The sequence below is a fragment of the Curcuma longa genome, chromosome 5 (genome assembly GCF_044706935.1).
Source record: "Curcuma longa cultivar G26 ecotype Majalengka, Jawa Barat chromosome 5, ITB_CL_G26_1.1, whole genome shotgun sequence".
Lineage (NCBI taxonomy): Eukaryota > Viridiplantae > Streptophyta > Magnoliopsida > Zingiberales > Zingiberaceae > Curcuma > Curcuma longa.
This window is the reverse complement of record NC_133865.1, coordinates 7,803,451-7,828,702: the sequence shown is the minus strand read 5'-3', so window position 1 is coordinate 7,828,702 and position 25,252 is coordinate 7,803,451. Positions and strand designations below refer to the sequence as shown.

General features: G+C 37.1%; 2 protein-coding genes and 1 pseudogene across 2 annotated transcripts in view; 1 reads left to right on the top strand and 2 right to left on the bottom strand.

The window, feature by feature from the left end:
* Positions 1–1,412: 1,412 nt before the first annotated feature.
* LOC141829365 (tRNA (guanine(26)-N(2))-dimethyltransferase 1-like) lies at positions 1,413–8,905 on the bottom strand. Its single transcript, XM_074716818.1, has 12 exons — positions 8,659–8,905; positions 7,607–7,852; positions 7,335–7,422; positions 7,105–7,226; positions 4,635–4,774; positions 4,487–4,559; positions 4,312–4,400; positions 4,056–4,161; positions 3,725–3,937; positions 2,143–2,337; positions 1,929–2,006; positions 1,413–1,671 (listed from the first exon to the last, which is right to left on the bottom strand). The coding sequence occupies exons 1-12, from the start codon at positions 8,860–8,862 to the stop codon at positions 1,522–1,524; spliced, it is 1,704 nt and encodes a 567-aa protein (XP_074572919.1). The 5' UTR covers positions 8,863–8,905; the 3' UTR covers positions 1,413–1,521.
* Positions 8,906–9,275: 370 nt separating this feature from the next.
* LOC141829713 (uncharacterized) lies at positions 9,276–11,117 on the bottom strand (annotated as a pseudogene).
* A 1,612-nt stretch (positions 11,118–12,729) lies between these two features.
* LOC141829273 (serine/threonine-protein kinase TOR) overlaps positions 12,730–25,252 on the top strand; it is a 73,063-nt gene continuing 60,540 nt past the window's right edge. Inside the window, exons 1-5 of the mRNA XM_074716709.1 lie at positions 12,730–12,899; positions 13,359–13,697; positions 13,795–13,869; positions 14,517–14,689; positions 23,236–23,334. Coding sequence (XP_074572810.1) covers positions 12,789–12,899; positions 13,359–13,697; positions 13,795–13,869; positions 14,517–14,689; positions 23,236–23,334 — 797 coding nt within the window. The 5' untranslated portion in view covers positions 12,730–12,788. The remainder of the gene's footprint in view (positions 12,900–13,358; positions 13,698–13,794; positions 13,870–14,516; positions 14,690–23,235; positions 23,335–25,252) is intronic.

Genomic DNA, 25,252 nt, shown 5'->3' with positions numbered 1-25,252 from the left:
GTGAGATCGTCGCCGAGGTTGGCAGCCAATCACACGCCCTCTTAGGCGGCGGCGGTGCAGAGGTGCATTCAGAAAACAGAGCAGCGGAAGCGGCGGCGGCCTCATGTGAACGCTTCTTGATCTTGCTGCCGCTTGCCGCCCTGTTCTTGATGTGGCAGAGGACTTGGGTCTGGAAGACGCCGCCGACGGAGTACAGTTCGTATTCGTGCATTATCCAACCTGAGTTTTTTTTCTTGCCGTCGTTGAAAGACAAGCTGCTCTTGCGACCCACGGCGATCTCCCGTCCATCGTCATCCAGCACGGTCACAAATTCTTCTTTCTTACTGTACAGGGTCCAAGTCCCTGTTCCAGCCCTTCGATCCACCCTGGTTCCGACAGAGTTCTTGCGCTTTCTCACGGTAAAAAAGTAAGCTTCTTGATCGTCCTTCCTCAGAAGATTCCAAGGTTCAGTGCCGTACACGTCGGCTTCGACGACAGCCGTGGACGGGACGAGTTCTCCGGCCACTTTATTGGCCAGATAATCCAGAATAAGCTCTTCATCAGTGGGGAGGAAACGGTAGCCGATCGGAACCACCGTCGTCGCCGTCGCCGTCGCCCTTCCGCTCGCCATTCCGCCTCGCGTCGTCGCTTCGTCGGTCGGAATAATGCGCCGGCTTTCACTGTGTGTTTATATATAAAGATGGTCCGGGCCGCCGGGCCCGGCCCGGACCGTAATCGACGCCATGTATCAATGAGCCGGACCACGGACGATGCCTAATGGGCCGACCCAACCCATCACGGCTGACACATGGGCCCATCAATTTTTCTCTAATGATAACTTTATTTAAAATAAATAAATTTAATCCCGCATATTAGCTACTAAAATATTAGTAAGCTTCATAGGTCTTGAGGCAATGGTGCCGCGGTAGGATATCTAGATTGTCACCCAGACATCCGCGGTTCGATCTCCAACTACGACATATTTGTAGGAATTTTTCTCCAAATGAACACTTGCATAATTTATCCTGATGACTGGTGAAAAATTTCCATGGATCGGGCTGGTCACCCCAAAGATAATCAATAAGGCTAACAATTTGTAAGAACAAATAATTGTAAGAGCAAATTAAATAAATTTAAATTCATGAAAGAATTGTAAACTCCACTCGAATAAATTAAAATTCAAATTGTATATAATTAATTAATTATATCCGTAAATAATACCTCTAAAGTGGAATAATTTTCTTTAAAAAAAATAACAATGTTAAAATAATTTATTTGAGGTTTTAACATGTTTTTCTTACACACCTACAGCGTTTAGATAACTCTGAACAAAATCGTAATAAGGACCCAGAAGTTACATTTGGACATCAAGAAGGAAAAACAAACTTTAACTTGGATTCTGGAAAAATTCTACATATATATTTCATTGGAGATGTTACATACTAAAATATTCAGTTGAGTTCGGGAGCTGTTTGACAAATAGATATACGGAAACTTAATTAGCAAAGAACACTCATCAATATTTAGGATTCAAGCTCACTTTCAGGGTTCTTGGAACAGGTTCCAGTTCTTATGCTTGCTTTCAATCTGCCTGCCTGCTTTAGCTTTAGGTCCCCAATGCTTCTCAGGGTTGGGAACAAAACGTGGCTCTTTCTTTGTTGGAGATCTTCCAGTCAGACAGGCAAAATTTGCCTGCAAAGACAAGAGAGTTCAATAATCAAGCCGATTAAAAATGGATACGAAGCGCAAATACAAGCAGACCATGGGCAATGCTGGTGTCCTATGTATTTGTTTGCAGTTAACTGATAGCGTTGACGTTAAGAGTTTCGACATGAAAAGGAAACCTACTTTATACTTGTCGGAAAATAACTTCAGCTACAATGAACTACAAGAGCACTAAGTAACCGGAAACTAACAGAATAGCACCTTGGTTTGAGAACAAAACATACCTGCAGCATTGGTTCCTTGGAAAGAATCCCACTGCTTGATTTACTCCTACATAGAGTTTCTACCTGATGAGTCTTCACCTTCAAAAAAGAGATACACAAGTTAATAGATGGAAGAATAAATGAAACAAGTCAATCTGCAATTAGAAAGATCACAGAAACATATAAAATTATGTCATGATCACATTATGTATTCAAGAGAATGAAAACTAAGTACCCAGCATCGCAATATATCCCAAATAACATGCATTGGGGCATCCGTTTTTAACGCTACTGGATCCACATGGCTTCCAGAGAAACGATAGCCAGCATTTATCAAAGCAGAACGCATCATGAGAATAGATGGTGGGGTACACTTGAGAGTGGCACATAAGCTATGTAGATTGACAAAGAGAGGAGCATCAGGCAATTCCTGCACATACAAATCATGTCAGATGAGGGCATCTGCTCAAGAGGATGTGAAAGTCAATCGATTTTGTATCATTCATTAGACAACGCAATGCAAGACACCATAATGCCATAAATCAGGAACAATCAACCAATTTTGGTAAAGGACATTTTCTGTCAGCATAAATACAGAATCATCTATTTAAAATTTAGTTCTGGAATGAAAATCTCCTTGAAGATATTTATCACATGGCATAACAATGCTTCCATATGCAAATTTTCACTCTTTGTTGTCAAATTGAAAACCCTGTTTTGTGGATACAACATGCAATGTATTTATTTTATTCAATTTGTTTTTTTGGTAATGAAAATTACAATCATTAGTTTCTCAAAAGTCTGATAAACCTAATTTTAAATTTGAATTCACAGGGCTAGTGAGCCATGAAAATTATGAATACCTCCGAACATTAGAGATTTTGCGGCCATGTTTCTTTAACACGCCATCCATAGTGAAGGAATAAGGAAGCAACCACAAAAGGTGGAAGTGGTTTTATCTTAGCAGTGATCTACAGAGATTGGGAACTTCCTGGGAATAGCCAATCATTATCAAAGAATTATTGAAGATTTGTGGAGGATTTCTTGAAGATCACTACGCTTTTGACTCGTCTCACCCAGAAGAATGTCAAATTTATTAGGGCAACAAGTGCAAATAAAGTTTTCAAAAACTTAAGAAACTAGACTGAGATCTAACTCTGATCCGATGAAGCCCTCTGGTGCAGAAGGCTATGTGATGGATATTGATGCTTCAACTCATGTGCTTGGTTGAGTCTTATTGCTACACAATAAACAAGTTGCTTATGCTTCTGATCAACTAAAGGTTCGTGAGCAAAATAACCCCACCAATGGCTTAGAGCTTGTAGCAATAATCTTTGCTCTAAACATATGGAGACATTACGATAGACATTTTAAATTCACCAACCAAAACACAAAATTCTCAAATGTGTCTTTACTTAGAATCAACTAAATATGGGGCAAAGAATGTTGTTGGATTGTCTCATGTTTTGTGATTGAAGAATTAATTATCATACAGGTAAAGTTAATGTTGTTGCAAATGCCACTAGTTGAAAACCCACAGGTTATTCAGCTCACCTCCTACTTTGTAAATCTTTCTTGATCCAGAATGTATTCAACTTGGAACTAGAGACAAAAAGAGAGACACAATATGAACTTCTTGCTAATGGTAGTTAATTCTCCTTTAATTGAACATATTAAATAATCACAGAAAGAGGAAACTTTCATCCAAGCTTGAATGAGTAATACGCCTAGCTTGGTGTGAACTAGATTTAGTCATGTACAGTAAATATATAGAACCATAACACATTTATCTCAAAATCATAAGGATTCGATGATACCTCTAATACAGCTGTAAGTACAGATAAAATCTTTCTTTGCGAAGGATACTTTTCTTTCGTAGATTTAACATTTTCTAACATGGAGGTCACCCATTCTTGGTCGTGGATGGGAGCAGACCACATAGGTCCACCCATTGTAAATTTACCCCCACAATCTGTGCATTCTTGAGGAACAACTGGACCAGAATTTGGAGCATAGTTTACTCTGTTATTCTGAATGAGAGACAAGAGAACAATCTCAAAGGTGCATTAACATGAAGATCTTGAAAATATAAATTACCAACAATTATCATATTCAAAGCTATACAAAAATAATCAGCTGTGAAGATACCTTCATAATTTCCCTCCCCAACCTTTGTAAATGAAAAGAATCACAACCGCAGCACTGATAGATGTAAGAGAGTTTAAGAGGTGTAGTGTGCATTGCACTAGCAGACCTGAATACGCAGAAAAAGTAACACATCTAAACAGTTTCAATAACTTTCTAAAAGAATAATAAAGACAAGTATAAGATAGAACTAACACCCTAAAATACATCAGAACTAACATTCTAAAATATGTCAGCTCATAGAAAAAGGAAGACAGACGTGAATACGCGCACAAACACTCGTATATAAAAATCCATCTGAACAGAGAGAACAGGAACAATGTAGCGCTTGTAACGGTTTGCATGGCTCTACATTGCAAAAGCATGAAAAGAATTAAATCTCAGACAGTATATTGTTTAGGGCAAAAGAAAACTATAATAACTGATAAATACACCTCAATGCTGGCAAGAAGGATCCTCAATGCCATCTCATGGCAATAATTTGCTCTCGTAGGGTAGGAACCATACCTGTCACCCGCAGCTACATATATAGTTAGGTGAAACAGGTAGTTCCTAGTTTGGAAATCATCAACAAGAACTTACCTCGAATAGCAGGCTGCCGTACAACCACCACAAAGAACTGGCATATCTGTAGCTGAGCACATCAGTAGTCCGCCATCAGCAATTGACTGAATAGCTGAGTCCAAGAAAGTAGAGGGTGATCCATAAGGATCGATATCTATCTGATAAAAAGAAAATAAGGTAAAATTTAAGAATCAACACATTAAGTACATTCCAAAATCAGAAGATAGAAAAACATCTGTTGTCACAGATGCTGTTATAGAAAAATCTAAATTACTTTTCTTCCTCATTGCTAAAATTTTTGGTACAGGTTTGAATCTGATCAGCTAATCAGCTTTCCTGTGTTTGAATCTTTCAGATGTTAGTATTGAAATAAATAGAGACATAACAGATTAAGACAGTCCATGTGTTGAGCTTCAGTCAATCCAATGTTTTCATAGTGATGTTTATTATTGTTTTTACTTGTTTATCTTGCTTTGTCCATCGATTATTAGAAAGTCCAAAGGTATTATATGTGCCCCATCAATTATTGGAAAGTCCAAGGTATTTTACTTGGGCCTTGGCAAGTTTGATATCCTAATATTATAAGTGAGAGTTCTATTAAACAAGTCAGGTACATATAACCAACATATCAAACTTGCCAAGGACTAAATTCATTTCAATTACTGATGTTGAATTATAAGGCTTTCTTAACTTTTAATATAAAATGAAGGTTACCTCTTGTGTTCACCTAGATTCCTGGGCGGCTCATAGATGCCATGGTAGTCTGGATCATGCTTCCCTCTCCTGGTTCAGGGAATTGGAAGCACAATGCAGGGTTAGTGGCCTTTATGTCAACGATCAGGAATGAGAAAGTAAAGCATAGTCTATATATGATGAATAAATCAAAACTTTGACTGTGAAAGACTGCCACCCTGATGACTCAAATTGATTTTCAAAGAGGCTTCGCTTAGAGAGATTCCAAAAAATTCTGTCCAATTCAATCTATCAGCAATGGAACAACATCTTCCTGGACTATCATCAATCCTATTCGAGATATTTGGATTGTTATGTGAAATTTTGAATAATGTTATATTAGTAGAAAAATTAGTTGACCAGTTTGCTCCTGTCAACAGATTCAAACAGACATGGGCTAATCAACTAATTGTATGGGATAAGCACTTTTTGACCACAGAGCTTTTGCGTAATGGGTCAATGTTTCATGATCATGCATAGTTTTTGCCAAATAATACAAATTAACATATGATATCAGTAACACGTGATATCATATAGATATTTTAGGGTCAATTGAAATTTTTTGTCTGTACTTTGAATTTCTTGACAGATTTAGCCACGAAATTTAGCTTATGCTTTATGATGATGAAATAAAAGCATATGTAGCCAGATGCCTTTTTAAAAAAAAAAAAAATCTATTAATGAGCCTAGGTGTTGTATCAAATAGAATTTAAGCCAAGAAAACAAATTCTCAACTTATTAAAATTTCACTAAACCCAGCCTTAAATCAAATCCAATTTAAAGCAAAAAAAAACTCATTTATTAACTAAAAAACTAACTTATTGGCTTAAGTTATGGCAAATTAATCGAAATTCAAGCTGGCACGACCACCTAGACTCAGTAACAAAAGTGCTTATAAAAAGTTAATACTTAGCTAGACATGTTACCATTTCATAAAGTATAAGCTATATTTGTTAATCTTGGAAGATGTGGTTAAACTCATTGAAAAGTTCTAGATACAAGCTAAATTTATCCATTGCCCCTAATTTTTAGGATGATTTGGACCACATGGTGATCCTTTTTACTGACTTCATTATCTACTGCAATAACAATGTAAGTGCATTGCAAAAAATAGACAAAATAGGGAGACTATCTCATTTGAAGTTGCTGAGAGAGCTGCCTATGTCTCTTCATTGCTAATCTGACTATGATAACTGAGAGAAATTTTCACTCTTAATCCAACAAGGTGAAGTTTTTTAGCTCTCCCTAATTTGAATATTCCTTAATACATTCCAGAACTTCTTATTAGTTTTCCTTTCATTGAAGGAATAGTGTACCAAGCTAAACATGAAGGGCAGACTATTGGTGTGCTTTTCCTCATTAACTTTGCTAGATAAAAACATTAAAAGTATGTACCAAGTTGCCTTGAGTTACCTATCCATATCTCAACCTACTAAAGGACTTACCTAAGGATATGTAATGGCTGGTTACATCTCACAGACGGTGAAAGAGGGTACAACATTCACAACAGGAGGTCCCCTACGTATAAAATTCCTTTGCTATGGAAAAGTTTGATTGGACTAAAGCAGAACCGTAAAGGAAGAGAAAGCCAACTTGGATGTCATACAAAAAACTACTTGACAGACATTCTCCAGATCAGTCAAAGATTCTATATCAGAATAAAAGAAAAGGAATATGAGTCAAGAGAAGTGGCAGAAATCATTAAATATCTTCATTAACTTAAGTACGAAACTATGTAAATGCAAATCGTAATTACCACATCAAACTCTTTTGGATGGTTGAGCATATAAACTCTAGCATCAGCCAAATGAGTTTCCACCTTCGATGATGCTTGAGAACCATTAAGCTGTATATTCCTTTTGCAAGCTTCAATACATTCTGCAACAAAGCATGCTATGAGTCTATGTGTTAACAGCCACCTTTAGGCATAGCCTAAAAAGCTGACCAACTGGAATAATAGCATTAGGAGATAAGAAAAAAAAATACTTGGATCATAGTCGACAGCAACAACTTTGGCGATGCCATCTATTTCACATGCATATCTCAAAGATCGTAATCCTGAAGCAGCTAAAGCCTGGAAATTCATTGAAAAAATAAATTAGATACAAACCTGCAGTACATAAAAAATATATACTTGTGGCTAACCACAAGCTTGTATAATTATTTATTTTCATAAGTTAAATCAATATGGACCACAGCAGCAAAGCATAATATTGTTAATGTATGATAGAATAGATACAAGATTTCTGAAGACGAACCTCAAGAACCCTAGGTGCCTTGAGTTCTTGGACCTTGGAAGTGGTCTCCTGTGTTAGCTTAACAATGTTCTTAGTACCATTCTCATGCTTCATTTTGCAAACTCCATCAGATAAAGAACCAGAAGATCTCTCTTGAATTATATCTGATGGTGACCACATTTTCTTGCTCCAGACAGCAGCATGTTCTTCCTTGCGTTTTGAAATAAAAGCCCTTAAAACAGCAATTGACATGTCTCTGTTATGAACCTAATATTATGATATTTCACTTTGGTTAGCAAAAGAACATCCATATGCTAATCTCCTACACAATAAATTTCATTTTTGACACTTCCTTTGGGATAAAAGATGAATAAGAATAATTTAAAAGAGTACATATGTAGCAGAGGTATATAAAGTGGAGGAAGAACAAGGGGTTGAAAAGATCAATTGAGACAACAAGCTCAAGTAAGGAATAACACACTTGACAATAAGATAACACTAACGGATAGACTAACTAAATAACACGAATGTCTACTAAACAATAAAATGAACAAATTAGGACTCTACTAACTCAACTAGAAAACTATGGAGGACAAGTTAAATGTTAGTAAATCAGAATCAGCATCCAGATTTTCAATATAATAGCAAGTAGCTTGTGCCAAATAATTCTAGCATCGTCCTAGTTCTACCATTCGAGTGGTAAATGTGCAGCTGCTGAAATAACATCGGAAGCTGGAACCATGAGCTCCAGCTTGATTTAAACAAAAGCATTTTGAGGTATTGATACACAAGATACACCGGTCATGTTCGAGCCTTACTTGTCTGAGATGAAAAAAGTGTGCTGGACAATTAACAAGAGAATTCAACAGAATCATCAACCGTAAGGAATGAGGAAAAAAAAATCCGATTTTACAATTCGGAGACAAAAAGATATCCAATTAATGCTAATGAATAAAAAATAACTAAGTAGGTTCCCTGTCAACAGACAACAGGTGCAAAGGAACAAGAGCTAATCTTTACGATTTGAAAATGTAAAAAGAACCTATAACGAAGTCAACTTGAATTTACGAAACCTGGGCCTTGTTGTAGAAGACGCTGTTGTTGGAATCTAAGAGGATCTTCACCTCTCCTTCCTTGATAAGGGTGCAATCTCGAAGCTTCTCTCCCACATCGTCGATATCGATTCCGAGGACCGAATACGGAGACGAGGAGAAAGAAAAGTGCGCATTTGGTAGGATCCGTGGCACTTTCACGAATCCCTTAATCAAGGACCGCATCGCGCCCAAATCGCCGCATGCAAACCGTCACTGTGACCGCGAAAACGAGTGATTCCCTCGCTACAACATAAACCCTAATTCAAACCCTGAATTGAATTTTGACGGTTTGTGTGTCGATGGGCCGGCCCACGGACGATGCCTAATGGGCCGACCCAACCCAGCACGGCTGACACATGGGCCCATCAATTTTTCTCTAATTATAATTTTATTTAAAATAAATAAATTTAATGCCGCATATTAGCACCTAAAATATCAGTAAGCTTCAGAGATATAAGAATGCAGTGTTCGTTAAGTTATTTAATACAACAAAAACCTCCTTTCATTCCAAAACTACATCCTAACATCAAAGTCCTACAATTTCATTCCTGTTTGATACAAATACCAAAGTTTCAAGCAATACCAGAAGCTCCTTTTGCAATAGCTTAAGGAAGAACAATGAACATTCTGTAACCATTACACCATTTCTATTTCTATTTCTGTTTCTCCACAGCTTCCTGTTTACTGCTATCTGCTCTGTTTTGGATGTCTGAAATTTTTGATTGATCACAATTCACATCTCTGTTTTTCTCTTGGGTTGTCAGTGAATTGCCAGCTTGGGTTCTTTCTGCTCCATCAGTTTGTTCTCCAAGTTTGGCTTTTCCTCCCTTTGAGTTTGCATCTTTGTTGAATTCATTTCTTCATGAATGACAGAAGTTTGATTTTGTGACACTATAGAATTAGTTGGATCCAAATTCACTGTCAGGTTAGCTGGAGATGCAACCAACTCTACAGATACAGTAGTAGAGTTCTTCTGGAAATAGATCTTGTGCTTGGAAAAATATGTGGAATTTGCTACCAATTCACCTGCATCTGTTGATTGTGAATCTTTGATGTCGAGTGGTTGACCCTCATTTTTGGATTCAACTGTTGTCCTGTTTTGGAAGGAGGTAATGTCTGGGATTGGAGTTCCAACTTTGGTTGAAATTGTGTCATTATCAGCTGTTGAACTTCCTTGGCGATTAATGCTTGAATTTTCTTCCTTTGTAACATCTGATTCATTTCTGTTGAAGTTCTTCGTTGCTCCATGTGATTCAGAATCTGGCTTCCCTTTCAGAATCTCTTGGTATCCTTCAGGTACGTCTCTAATCTCTCCATCTTTCTTCTTCTTATCGTCTGGTTCATTTCCGTCGAGGTTCTTCATCAATGCACCATTTTCAGATTCTGATTCATTCGGTTGGATCACATGAGCTACGGCACTAGATGCATCATCGGCCTTGAAGCTTCTTTCTCCTGACGCCTGAGAGGCTTCTTGGACGGTATGAGCTACTTCGCTAGATACATCGTCTTCTTTAAAACTTATTTCCCGAGCTTTATGAACTGCCCCATCATCGTCATCCTCGAGTTCCTCGTTGGATCCACCTCCATCCTCGATTTCTCCCTGCCTGATTCCATGTCCTGCCTTCATAGCACCATTCTTCCCCTCTTCAGCTATGTGAGGCAGATCCTTCCGGCCAAATACTCTAATGTCGAACAGCCTTCCACCACCCTTTGCATTCGTCTCTTTGAACGTTTCCTTCTTGTCATGTGAGTGCTTCATCTGATAGGCCAGCCAGATGCAGACGGCGATCAGAAGACATATCTGAAGGACATTTTTCATTTTGAGCCCCGCTTTCCCTCTCTGGTTCCTATTGGACGCCTGCCTCAACATGGAGAGCCTCCTCGAGAGATCCGTCAATCTTGCAGTGCCTGTGCACAGGTACAGAAGAGGATATTAAGACCAACCCATGCATCTGATCTCTTCAAACAAAACAGGATCCTAATCGTCTTGGTCAACTTCCAGATTCCTTTTCCCTTCTTCAACGACAATCCTCTCCAGATTTCATCATTTCAGGGTAGAATCGATCCCATTGGATTTTAAGGAAGAAAGGAGGAACATTTACATGAAATAAAAATGCATTCTTTAAACTGAGAAAGAAATTTGCCAACAATATCGATGAACGAGCAGGAAAAAAGCACTCACGAAGCTCCAAGACCCCTCGAAACCAGATGAAATCCCACCTTACTACATAACAACGCAAGGAGAGGGAAAACATACCTCAAGTAGAGATCTCAGACCTCCTTATTCCTCTGATCTCCGCTGCTGCGGAGGACGGGCAGGGCGACGGAAGACTCGATGAGCGTTGCTCCAGTCAAAATGGCGAGCCACAAGGCGATAGATAATCTTCTTTTCCTCTTTAAGGGCGTTTGGAATTCAAATTTCTGCCTTGGATCAGATCTAGAAAAAGGAAAACGCAAGAACAATGGAAGAGAAGTGGATCAGCTAGTGCTTTAAGCTGTGCCTGTGTTGTTTCACATTTGATTTATTTTTTTATTTATCCTCTTATAAATTTTAAAAATAATCGAAAGATAAGTTTATTTATTATTGAATGTACATTTTAAAATTATTTTTAAAATAAATATATAAGAAATATAAGGAAATGGACTATTTAACTCTCTAAGATATACAAATAAAATATAAAATTAAAACAATAATGTAATTTAGGATTTTTACTTAAATATTAAAAATATCTTTTAATTTATGAAATATTTAACAATGTATACAAATTTAAACTTAAATTTATTTTAAAAATAACACAGTGACATAAATAATTGCAAGAACAAATTAAATAAATTTAAATTCATGAAAGAATTGTTTAATTTGGTCTAATAATAACAAAAAATAACAATGTTAAAATGTATTTTACTGTCAAACTATTCAATATTCTTTTATGCACAATTCAAGAGATAATTTAAGAAAATAAAAATAAATATTTTATCATAGAATAAAAGTGTTTTATGGTAAAAAAAATAAAGTAATGGTACTTTAACCATAATAAAATAAAATAAAAATTTAAGAAACAATTAAACCTAGCTACAAAACCTCAATCATCAATACTTTAATCAACAACAAAAAAAACCTTTAATTCCTTAATTAGGAATAAATCAGGACACTTTAATAATATGAGACTAATATTTTAAAAGTTGATTTTCCATATATGATAAATCATGTCATTTTAAAACTCATCTACCTCCAAAATTAATCTATTAAAATATTAATATTTAAAAATTATCTTATTATACTTAAAAACATATTTTAATTTAAATTATATAACAAAAATAATATAATTAAATCCATCAAATTGAATAAAAATCAAGCATGAAAAATCTAGGATATCAATTACATATTAGGGGAAAAAACGTTTGCTTTTAGAATTAATCGTTTGAAATCCAAACATCTAAATTATAAAAAAAAGTTTGGAAGGATGTAAGTTTCAAAAATCCAAGAAAATCACTTATATTACATTTTAACACTGTACCACAATATTTAAAATATGTCTTAAAGTGTTCAACAAATATGTGTTTATTACTTCAAAGTTTACCTTATTATGCTTTAAGGAAAACATATTTTAATTTAAATTAGCTAATAAAAAAGAATATAATTATTTCCATCAAACTAAATAAAAAACAAACTAATTAAAATAAAATTATATTTATTTATGTTCGATTTTTAATTGAAATAATGGAGATATTCTTTATTTACCTTCTATTTCCATCTTTAAATTTTTTAAAAAATTATTTCTCTCTCTCTCTGTAAGAGAATCACACAAACAAAACAAAAGGTTAGAATAGTAATTGCCGGGTAGGCATGGGGCCAGCTCGAGTCTAGTGCCATCAAATCCGTCCATTGTCTGGTCAGGTCAGGTCAGGGCGTGAGACTTGGCGAACGGGTTAATAATTCGCGACGGATCTCCACGCCCTCAATTGCCAGCTTGGCAGCATCATCGTCAGTCGTCACCACCCACCGCGAACGCTCCGCCGCGAGCCAAAAACCCTCCTCTCCATCCAGCCCCCTTCCTGGCTTGCCCTAGCCATGGCAGACCTCTGATCCGCCTCCGATCTCGCGACTCATGGCATCTTCCGCCGCGCCGATACGCTACGGCGGTGCTGCTTCCGTCGTCGGCACAGCCGACGCGCTCAACCGCATCCTCGCCGATCTCTGCACTCGGGGCACACCCAAGGTTCGTTTCCTCTACTTGCAGACCATGCTAGTTACAGGATTCCGTGTTCGTTTCCTCTACCTCCGGATCATACCAGTTACTCGATTCCTCATCTCCGCTTGATTTGGATTCGTTGTGTAGCAAGACAGGGATGCGTTGATTTTTTGCTTTTTAAAATTTTCTTTGATTGGATCGGACGTTGTAACACTGCGTTTCTTCTTGAACCCTATCGATTTGGAAGTTATAAAATCGAGCTTCTCCTTTCTAGGTTGTCGTGTCGACGGTTAGTAATTATACCGTCCAAAATGTCGTTGAAGGAATGCCTCTAGGGTTTGACTGCAAATAGAACCTGGAACTTTATTTGATGTGGTATTTATCCGTCAAATAATTATAGGAACGAAGTAGTTTCTGCTGGATGGCTTTTTAAATTAGCTTTGTAGTCGGTATGCACTATTGAGCGCTTTTTCTTGTTGCGTATAGGACGGTGCTACTGCTTCTCTAAAGAAACATGTCGAGGAAGCAGCCCGTGATCTCGGTGGAGAAACTTTTTCTCGGTGCATGGATCAGTTTTACGAGAGAATTGCTAGTCTTTTAGAAAGCAATGAAGTCGCTGACAATTTAGGTGCTTTACGAGCCATTAATGAATTGATAGATGTTTCATTGGGAGAAAGTGCTTCCAAAGTGTCAAAGCTCACTGCCTACATGCGAATGTTGTTTGAGGTAAAGCGTGATCCTGAAGTCTTAATTCTTGCCAGTGAAGTACTAGGTCACTTGGTGAAGTCTGGAGGAGCAATGACGGCAGACGAAGTGGAGCGACAGGTTGGATTTTTTTTTCTTTCTTCTATTTTTGTTTTTGTATTTTAGCATTTGCAACATGTATATCTGTCTTTATTGACAATTTTTTCTTCATTTTCAGATAAAAAATGCCTTCGGTTGGCTACATGGTGAAAGAATTGAATATCGTCGGTTTGCTGCTGTCCTAATTCTCAAAGTAATCATTGTTATACCTGATAGTTCTATTTGTCACTGAACCAAACAAAATATCCTTTTTTTAAAATATTTTTTTTACAAAGAAATTCTATGTAGATCAGGGAATGAGGATAAACTCACTGATATAGATAAGTAATCTTTGAATATATATATTTCAATCTATATATTATTTAGTCCCAGCACATATTTTACATTGCAATTTGTAACAAGTAGTTTGTATATGATAGTTCAGTGGCAGGATAAAGTCCAGATAATCCCAAAAGTTGCCACCTATGACTTCTTGTTGTACTTATCCTATGATTGTGATCTATTACTTCCAAAGTCGTCATATTCATATCCAAGAAAATAATTGTTTTGTTTAATGACAAAACTGTTCTTTAAATAGTTCTAAAATTATAATCGACAGAATGTCACATTTCTTAACAATTTTAACAAATAGACTTTCATTTTTCTTAATGAAAAGTTCTTGGTTCAACTACTATTATTGTTGATGTTTTCAATGCTGAAACTGTTCTTTAAGTAATTTTGAATTTACAATCAGCAGTAGATTCTTGAAAAGAAGGTCTTAACTCTATTATTCAAGCAGATCGTCTATGCTTTTGTGATTACACCCATCTTTCAGAGTGCTTTAACTTCTGATTTTCTTAGGAAATGGCTGAAAATGCATCCACTATGTTTAATGTTCATGTTCCGGAATTTGTGGATGCCATATGGGTTGCATTAAGGGATCCTACTTTGGCTATCAGGGAAAGAGCTGTGGAAGCTTTGAGGGCATGCCTTCGTGTTATTGAAACGCGTGAGACACGCTGGCGAGTGCAATGGTATGCTTAACATGTTTGACTTAAGGATTTTACCAAAGATGTGGCATCTTACATTTAATTTTTCCAAATTGTCTCATTTTGATCATTCTATCAAATAACAATGGCCTGGTAGGTTTTCATAAATGGCAAACTGCTTCTTTATGAATGCTTGCCTTTCCTTCCTGCTTCGTGTTTTTTTGATTGGCCTAAGTAAGCTCATAATGTACAACTTGTCTACATGATAGATCTACATTGTGTCTGTTCCAGCATTGACAAGAATTTGTCGTAAGCATATAATGATGTTTTAATTACACTTTTTTCATCGCAACTGATTAAAAAGCGGGTGCTATTAATGATGCTCTAACTTGTTTTATTTAAAATTTAAGATGATGTATACCATTTTTCTTTGACATGAAAAATATTTGGCTAGCATCAGCATTAACAGGCTTTGAATGTTTTGTTGAAGTTGTATTGCTAACTTAAAACATAGGTGGCAAACTTGGGCGATCCCAGTTTGTATCAGCCCAGTTTGATTGAAATCAACATATGTTTGATTCAATTTCTAGGGAGAATTCATTCATAATCGGTAAGCAAACTGAAATACTATGGGTTAACGAATAAAATATGTACAAATCATTTGGGTTTGGATGATTTCAGAAAGGTTTGATGGATCAGCCAAAATGGTGAAACACAGTGGAGACATGGAGTTCTTGCCACCAAAATGTGGAGCATCACAGTGAGGGAGGAGGATTGTGTCCGTTAGTTCGATTCTGCTGGTGCTTTTCTCTGATGGAGAAAGGTTGCCACATGGTCCGGATAGCTGAAGGATCAAGGTCGTGAGGTTTGGGTCGGGAATAGGGAATGGATGCAGATTAATTATTAGTAACTAAAATAATCATATATCTATGTTATTTGTTAAATTAGTATTACACTAATTAGTCATATCAATTATAACCAAATGATATTAATTAACATAGTCATATTAATTATAACTTATATTTATATCAAATCAGTCATGATCTGACAGATTAAACTTAGATGATTTTTTTTTCACATTGATATTCTTGTCATTTGGATAAGAGTATCCTGTTAATATCATATATATTATTGGTCATTAATACGGTTAAGTTAATTCGATCATCATCATTGTTTTCAATAATATGACTATTTTGATTATTAATAGTGACATGTATATTAATGGTTTTATGTTAGGATTATTGCTTAACAGTACATATATATTGCTAATTTTATGTCATGGTCATCATTATTTGTATAGCAATATCATGTTAATATCAGATATGTATTATTAGTTATGAATATGATTAGTTTAATTTGATTATACATTTTATACTAGCTAATATGCCTAATGATTACAAATTTTTATGGATACAGTGATTTAGTAATATGCCTAATATTTTATATAAGCAATTATGATAATCATATTATTAGTGTGATATTATAATTTCTAATAATAACTGAAATTAATTGAGCATGATTAACTAATTGTCCAATATCAATTTATTATTCTAAAATCATTACTGTTATTATTTTCTTATGGTTTCCATCCAATTGACTTTGCTAGAGATAAGACAACCATGTCTTAAAGTGGAGGACAAAGTAGTAGGACACACTCGAAATGTTGGCAACCTATGTTACTTGAACTTGGGCATGAATGTTGTATACATGTATGAAGCGGGTAATTGAAGTCACCAAGTATTGGACCTAGGAACACTATAAATTAGATGAGAGATTTAATGCATGCCACATTTCTTTTATCAGAATGTATCTAAGCTCAGAACATGTGTACATAATTAGAGCCATATATACCACACTACAAATTTGGATTGACATTGGCATATTTGCGCTTAAAGAGGTCTCCGATGGAACTAGACAAACAATTAGATATTTAGAAAATCTTATAGAGGCTGTCAAATATCCTCGTTCATGAGGAGTGATGAGAAACGTGAGATCATGTTTTCTGATCATGAGTGTGGTCTTGAACAAGAGTTCCATCATGTTGCAAAGTTATGATCTTCCTGTAGGGCTGATGCGCACTAGATGGGGATGAATAACGCTCGTCGTTCGTTCATTTTGTCAAATTAACTAGCAGTGGAACTAAACACAACACAGGGGACATGCATGTGGATTTTATTTGGTTCCTAACCTTCCAGGGTTAGTACTTCTAAAGTCTATGTACGGGAAGACGCTCGTCTACTAATAGTCTCATTTCCAGAACTCTTTTCGGAGGCAGAGAAATCCGTTTTACAGTCCAAAGTAATAATAAAAAGAATAAAGTACACGACAATAATAATTAAATCAAACTCTCGTGTAGGCCATTCTGGAAGTCTTGAGTGCAACACACTCTTCTTGGAGCTTCCTCGGTTGCATGAGTAGGATGACGTTTGCGTTCAAAAGCACCACAAGATGAAGAATTTTGAGTATCAGTGTTGTTCCTTATAGTGCACGTTGAGAGTCTTATAAAGACTCCTTCAGGTGCTTGGATCCCTTTCTGGGTGTCTCAGATCGATCTGATCTGGTTTTGTCGGTCTTTATCGAGGCCAATTCCACTTTATCCGGGCGCCTAAAACCAACCCTAGGCGCATGGACGGTCCGGGTACTCAGAGCATGATCCGGGCGCCTGGATCTAGTTAACTCAGGTTTGACTTGAGTTGATTCTGGGTTTGATTTGCTCCTCTTATGCTTCCTCAGTCTTGCATTCGGCTCTAGTTCCTGTAAGCTCAACATACAATAAACAAGCAACTTATTTGTAGTTTGTCTGACCTACTAAGCTTACTTAAGTCTTACCTTGTAGGTTTAACCTACTCAGCTTACTCGTGCCTAATTTCTTGTTAGGACTAGTCATTAGGTAGACTTTCTACCTGTCGAACATCCAGTCACCCTTGACCTGTTTTCATCTACCAAGCATCCGGTCACCTTTGATCTCCATGGATTTTCCCTTGCCTAACCTCCAGTTAGGATTTCCTTCCTCAGCTTCACTCATCAGGACTTTCTGTCCAGCCTCCAACCAGATTTTCCCCTGCCTAGCCTCTAACTAGGACTTCTCCTGCCTAGCTTCCAATTATGACTTTTTGCCCGATCCAATTGACTAGATGTTACGCCCCGAGAGACAGCTTTCCGAGAAATTTCGGCAGCATCTCCCCTGTAACAATTGACTTCCCTGGAATGCATACATGATATAATAAATCCATAACAGGCGATGGATATGTAATGACAGATAAAATAAACAAAATGACCCCCCCCCCCCCCCCCCCGGTTCTATACATCCACCTGCACCCAAAATGACCCACACGGTCACGGTCATCATCACATAAACTAACCAAGTATAAAAGTGCATGAAAAACAAGGTTCACATCCATAAGAATATCCAAGTCTCAATAAAACCAGAATGTCGAATCGTCAAACTGCAGGTACTCAAATAAAAAAACAATAAGATCTCCAGGGACTAGCAGTGCAGCTCTCCAGACGGCATCAACCTGAAACAGACATACGGGTAAACGGAGTGAGTTCAAACGAACTCAGCGGGTATCAAGTAGACATGTATCAAGTAGCTAGTAGACAGTAAAGGAATTACCGGTAGAAGAATGACAGGAATGAAAATCTGAACTCGTGTGTATATACACTCACCAGAACATGCTACGATATAATCATAGGTAACATGATCCCTAACAAATCCATACGATCCATGTATATACATATCCAACATATGCAGATAACCTGAATGCGACAATATTACCAAAGAATCCCTATATCATGCATAAGTACAAGAACATGTCCTGGTCACCCCTGCTACCCATCTGATCCTTACATACCCAAGTGAGGTCGCGTGGGTCCTCAATGATAAATGCCCGTCAGATCCATCACCGAGATGTGAGGTCGCGTGGGAACTATGCCCGTCAGATCCATCACACTCGAATGGTGAGGTCGCGTGGGAACTGAATATGCCCGTCAGATCCATCACCGATAGGTGAGGTCGCGTGGGAACTGAATATGCTTGTCAGATCCATCACCGATAGGTGAGGTCGCGTGGGAACCTACTATGCTCGTCAGATCCATCACCGCTAGGTGAGGTCGCGTGGGAACTAAATATGCCCGTCAGATCCAGCACTGGTATGTGAGGTCGTATGGGTAGGGGTATAACCGCTGTGCACTCTGACGTCATCGCTAATGCGTGACCGAATGGACAGTATGCTGGCCAGCGTGTCATAATATAACATGAACTCTAACCCTAGTATAGGTAACCACCTACAATCCATCAGGCATACTACACTAGTACTACTGAGGTACGAAGTCATATGTCTAGCATGTGCATCAGAAAAGGTGATGTATAACAGGCAAGCAGTAGCATAAAGAATGTTTCACATGATATCCAGACAAAGGAATAACAATTAAATAATCAGATCATAGGTATCAAATAAAAATCTATATGAACTGGAAATATACTATCACTGGTAGCTAACAATCTCTACATGTCTAAGTACGACAAATCTAAAATAGACAAGTCAGAGACAAGATACCCGCCTTCCGAAAGTAGTAAGTGTCTGAAAAGAAAACCTCCGTGTATAACGGGATCCACCAATCACGATCCTGCAATTTCAAATGAATATCTTCTAAATACCATGTTATATTTAAATTTTTCCACAAACCGATTCTAACGTTAATCCATTAAATTAATTAGTCGATTATTAATTAAATCTCAAATCAGTTAATATTTTAATCAAATCATTAATTATCTAATTAACAGACCTTAATCTCATTTAATTAACTCTAACGTTAACCCTAGAAACCATACGCCAGAAATCCACTTATCAGGACATCAAATCTCAAACCCTATCATGAATCAATGTTGATAACGGTGAAATCTCAGCCAAACATCTTGGCTTCTATATGGGAGCCAAAGAGAAATTTCTAATAAAGGTAGTGGATTGTCCTTCTTCTGAAGTTCAACTTGAACATGCAATTAAATCTAAAAATTGTGGGGAACAACTTTTACTTTGATAATGGAAAGCTATAACTTTTTCTTAATCTCAAAACTATGCCACATAAATTAATAAAGCAGGTTCTTAACCGAAACTAGCACTCTCCCAAAGGAACCTAACAAATTTACCTAAATCAAAACTTGGTTTCCAATTTCTTCCTCACGGCAGCGGCAAAGGTTTCAGAAACCGGCTTCTTCTCCACGCAGCGCTCGTGTGGGAACGGAGAAGGCACGGCGGCGGCGGTGGCTGAGGAGGGAAGGAAGGTGGCAGTCTGCCGGGAGCGTCCTTCACAAGGAGATGGAGAGGGAGAGGGAGACGATGTCGAGCTTCCTCCCTGGTTGCCGGCGACACAGTGAAGGAGGAGAGGAGAGGCCGCGGCTTGGCGGAAGGAGGAGAAGAAGAGGAGGAGGAGCGGCGTCGGCTGCAGAGAGGGGAAAGAGTCGCGGGGTAAAAAGGAGGCTTAACGGATTCCTAATGGGTTTAGGGTTTTAAACCCGAAACCCATTAACTTTTTTTTTTTTACCGTATTTTACACTAGACTTCACTCATATTTAAACATCAGGTCCTGTTTGGATCAATCATTGGTCAAATTGATCAGACCTAGGTATATTGTTAAACATTGAAACCCTGGAGGTAGACTAGTGCTCCTTGCACCAACACTTCTTCCAATGTGAAGCTTTGAAGTTAGAGTCTTGCCGATCTCTATTTTTAAATATGATTGATTACCTTTACTAATTGTAAACTATTTTTGTTATATCTATTTCAATCTTTCATTTATGCCACATGTTATGCCATTTAAAATATTTCAAGTAGGCGCTATGTTGACTCCAATGAGTCATATCTCTTAAAGAAAATGTTATGTTGAGATTTCTCTTAATACGACCTCTTTTGTAAGGAAGGTCTCATGTTCCTCTATATTAGGGATGCCTGTTTTGTTACATCAACCTCTTTCCATATTTGTCGCAATGGTATGCACTTCGTATAGATAAGCTAGTGACCACATTTGACGTGGACCCATACCATTGTGCTTTATCAAAGGCAACATTCATAGCCGGTCCGAAGTTTTTGCCAAGCCTTTTCTTATCTATGTTGTAGTTTTCTTTAGAACTCTTAGAATTCCATCAATTCTAGTGTCACTTATCTTAATATTCTCATCTCACTTTATTGTTGTGTGTGTTCTAATTCTTGAGCTTCCTATGATTGCAATCATTGTTTCTTCCTGGGACATCCTCCTTTATATAAGCTATTATTTTTTTGGATGATCGATCATCTGGCACTTTGTCACATAAAATAAGTTTGCATTATAATTTTTCTATAAAATTTTAGTTATATAAAACTAAATTGAGATGGCTATCTAATGTAATTTTAGTTTAAGATGATATGTATTTAGGTGACTAATAAATGTTCCAGTTAGGTGATGTGAAATCATGACAAATACACACATTAATCGAATAAGAGGGAAACAAAAAATGGTTAGCAACAATAAACTTGGATAAAATTTATTCAAATATAGATAATAATATAATAGGGGATCGAGTCCAATGATATAGGCGGATCCATATAGCCGATCTCACTTAGTGGGATAAAGGCTTAATTGTTGTTGTATGTCTCCCAAAAGATCATTTTATATATTGGTCTATGTTGACTAAAACTTCTTTATTGTCTATCTCATATAGAGTTTTAATGAAAATTATATGAAGAATTCTATAAAGATAGGGTTATATCAATAATTAACTCTAAATCTATACCTTTTTTTTCCTTTTGTCATGGATGAATTCATTGAACACATACCAAGATACGTTACCATGGTGCATATTGTTTGTAGATGACATTGTTTTAGTCGATGAGATACATAAAGGAGTAAATATTAAGCTCGAATCTTGGCAGGAAATGTTGATAGCAAAAGATTTTAGGCTTAGTAAAATTAAAATTTATGGAATTTAAATTTAGGAGTATTAGATATAGCAACACAATTGTTAAGTTTGGAGATAACGAGTTACTTATAACTGAGAGTTTTAAGTATGTAGGATTGTTTTTGCAAAAGGATGGAGGGGTTGATAGAAATGTTTTACATAGGATACAAAGTATAATTGTAATGGAGGAAGGCGTCAATTGTTCTTTGTGATTGTAAGGAATCTCTAAAGGGCAGCCCGGTGCACGAAGCTCCCGCCATGCGGGGTCCAGGGAAAGGATCCATTGTACGCAGCCTTACCTTGCCTTTGGCAAGAGGCTGTTTCCACGATTTGAACCCGTGACCTTTAGGTCACATGGCAGCAACCTTACCGTTGCGCCAAGGCTCCCCTTAAGGAATCTCTAAAGTTTAAAAGAAAATTTTATAAAATGGTGGTTAGTCTTGCAATGTTATATGGAATTAAATATTGGGTTATAAAGTGAGCACATGAACAAAAGATGAGAGTTGCAGAGATAAGAATGTTAAAGTGAATGTGCAAACATACGAGGATCGACATGATAAGAAATGAGAACATTAGAGATAAAGTTAGAGTTGTGCCTATTGAAGAAAAAATTTGAGAGGCGCATTTAAGATGGTACAAACAACTACTTAAACATCTAATAAATGCTCCTGTTAGGTAATGTGACATCATGATAAATATGCACATTAATGGAGGAAAAGAGAGACCAAAGAGGACTTGATAAAATAGGATAAAATTCATTTAAATATAAATGAGGATATAATAGAGGAAGAAATCCAATGTCGTAAAAGGATCCATATAGTCAACCCCATTTAGTGGAGTAAAGACTTTGGTTATAGTAGAGGAAGAAATCCAACGTCGTTAGAGGATCCATATAACCAACCTCACTTAGTGGAATAAAAGCTTTGGTTGTTGATGTTGATGTTAATTGAAATTCCTCTTGCTAAATTCATGTCTTCTGTATGAACTAATACTTATTGCATATCGTTTGTGCTTTTGGCTAGTCTAGCTTGGAGTTATTGGTAATATTCATTGCTAATCTATCAATTCACATTCTTGTCAGCCTCCTTTAATCCTAATTAATATGTCATATTCCAGCAAATCAAAGTTTGATGCTAAATGAGAGTTTATTTCTGTCTGTTTCCTATAATCCTTCTTGGCAGCTTTAGCCTACCTGATCTTTTATGTTTTATAAGTTCTTATGATTTTTGAGTCCAACCCTTCAATTCTTTCCCAAGCATGTGACAACACCGGGATGGCATAGCTTAAACGAAGAACTACATGCAGGATAGACCTTTATGATATGCTTTCTTACTGGTAAAGGGTGATTGATTAATTATCTGGCTAAAACTCTCAACTCCTTTGGAAAATACCCTTGTATTGTGGATCATGAAGTGACAGTGTTGAAGCCAATGATTTATAGGCTTGTAAGTGATAAGGCACTTGATCTAGGATTCCTAACTCAGTTACCTTAACTCTTTGAGCTCAAATATTATGTTAGAAATTGAATTTCTTTACTTCTAACCACAAAAACCTAATACTTAAGGACTGAAGTTATACTTTCTTTGGGTTTCTTGCTGTTATACTTCTGAAATGTTTTTTTTCCTCTTATAGTTGCTTCTTCCCTTTCTATCATCAGGTATTATCGTATGTGTGAAGCTGCACAGGTGGGACTTGGTAAAAATGCTTCTGTTCATAGTATTCATGGCTCATTACTTGCAGTAGGTGAACTTTTAAGGTAACTTGCTTTTTTATGATTATTTGCTGTCTATTTTGTCTTCTGGATGTGATGAGTGTTGTGATATATTCTATTTTATTTGTGCATTTTATAGCTTGTTATTTGATTGAATGAATTACCTTTTGTTGAGTCCTAAGCAATTATTTTTCTTTACAATTTGGTATTGAACTTCTCTAACCCATCTTTCCTTTATCAATTTTGTCTCGTTCACCTGTGATGTGTGTGTCATTGCATGCCCCTGCATCTCATACATTTTCTTCTTATCTAAAATTATCTCTCTGATCTTGTCTATTGGAAGATATTAGTTGACACCCAAGAATACCTCACATGATAAGTCAACATCCAAGTCAACACCCACCTAACCATCTGCCGTGCCATAAAAAATCATTACTCTTTGATTCTCAACGTTATCTTGGAGTACATCTGCATTAACCAAGAGGTAGGATATCCTACCATTAGATTTTGAAATCCTCAACCGTGCATCCCTCCCCCTTCTATAATACTTTCATGCTACACTACCACTCTGGGCCTTGGTAAACCCTCCCCCACCCCTCTCCAAATGATCTAGCTCTTTGACTTTGTTCCCAAGATCCATCGTCGGTTGGTTTTGAGAGCTTCATGACAGATTACTCTATTAAACACGGATTGCAGAGTCTTGTATGTTGTTTGGTCTGATGAATGGAAATCCCTACCACAGAAAAGAAGTGACTCTTCCCACTGCTCTGTCACCATTGGTTCTTGTTATTGTGGTAAACCAATATATCAAAATACCAATCTTAGATCTTATTTCAATTGATCTGCCCACCTAACTACTCACTCCTTGCTTTTGTTTCTGTAGGTGCACAAACACACATGAAACAAGATTCTCCTTGCTTCGTGAAATCTCCTTCCTCTTTTCTCTAGTTAATAGAGTAGATATTGTTTTCCTTCTGACAATGTGTCATCTCTGTTACCTCCTCCATAAATGACACCATAGTCTTTTGAGTCATTGGTCTCTGTTAATTTCTGTTAAATTCAATGGCACCAATTATCTCCCTTGATCTAGAGCATTCCAGTTTCACATGGGTGCTCAATGGAAATTCATTAACCTTGATGTTGGTCTTCCTGAGGAAGATTATACTGCGAAATTAAGATTCTAAGTGGTATGAATCTGATTATGTGGCCCTCACCTAGTTTCTGAACAACCTTGTTCTGTTTGTTATCTCTACAGTGAAGTTTCATCTGAAGCATGCAGGAGTTTTTTGTGACAAACATACTTTGAGCAATTTGTTGTCTCTCAACATTACATCTATTTCTTTGAAATTTAAAATTTCACATCACAACAAGGTAAGATATCATCAATTCAAGGTACTACCCGAGTGGGAAATGGGATTTACTAGTTCAATATCAACCATTCTCTTCTGATCACATTACATGGTTGAAACAACATGGTGCTATCTTACAGGAAAGTTCTTATGTGACATTCATCCCTCTGTGTATACACTTGATGCTAGAGAGCATTTTTCCTAGTGTCTTCAATGTTGGATAAATTGAATCAATTATGATTGGACTGCGTTAGGGATAAAAGAGAGATGATGATGTCTTGATCTGCATATTAACAGCGATATAACTTTAAGGAAAGTTCAATGATGTTTGAAGTGCCGAATTGTGCGCCTTAAAGTTAAATGATGTTTGAAGTGCTGAATTGTGCGGGTCAGTACTGGTGAAATTCCACCGACCAGTACATGAAATGCTTGGCATTGACATCGGCACCGTAGAAATACTGAGGTAGAGGAGGAGAAGAAGAAGCAATTGGAGAGAGAGAGTTGCGATGAGTGTGGCAGGTAGTGGGTGGCCGTGAGCAGCCATGGGACAGCAAGTGTGTGCGCGGTGGATGACTGCGGGCTGCCGTGGGATTAAAAATGTGCGGGCTGCCATG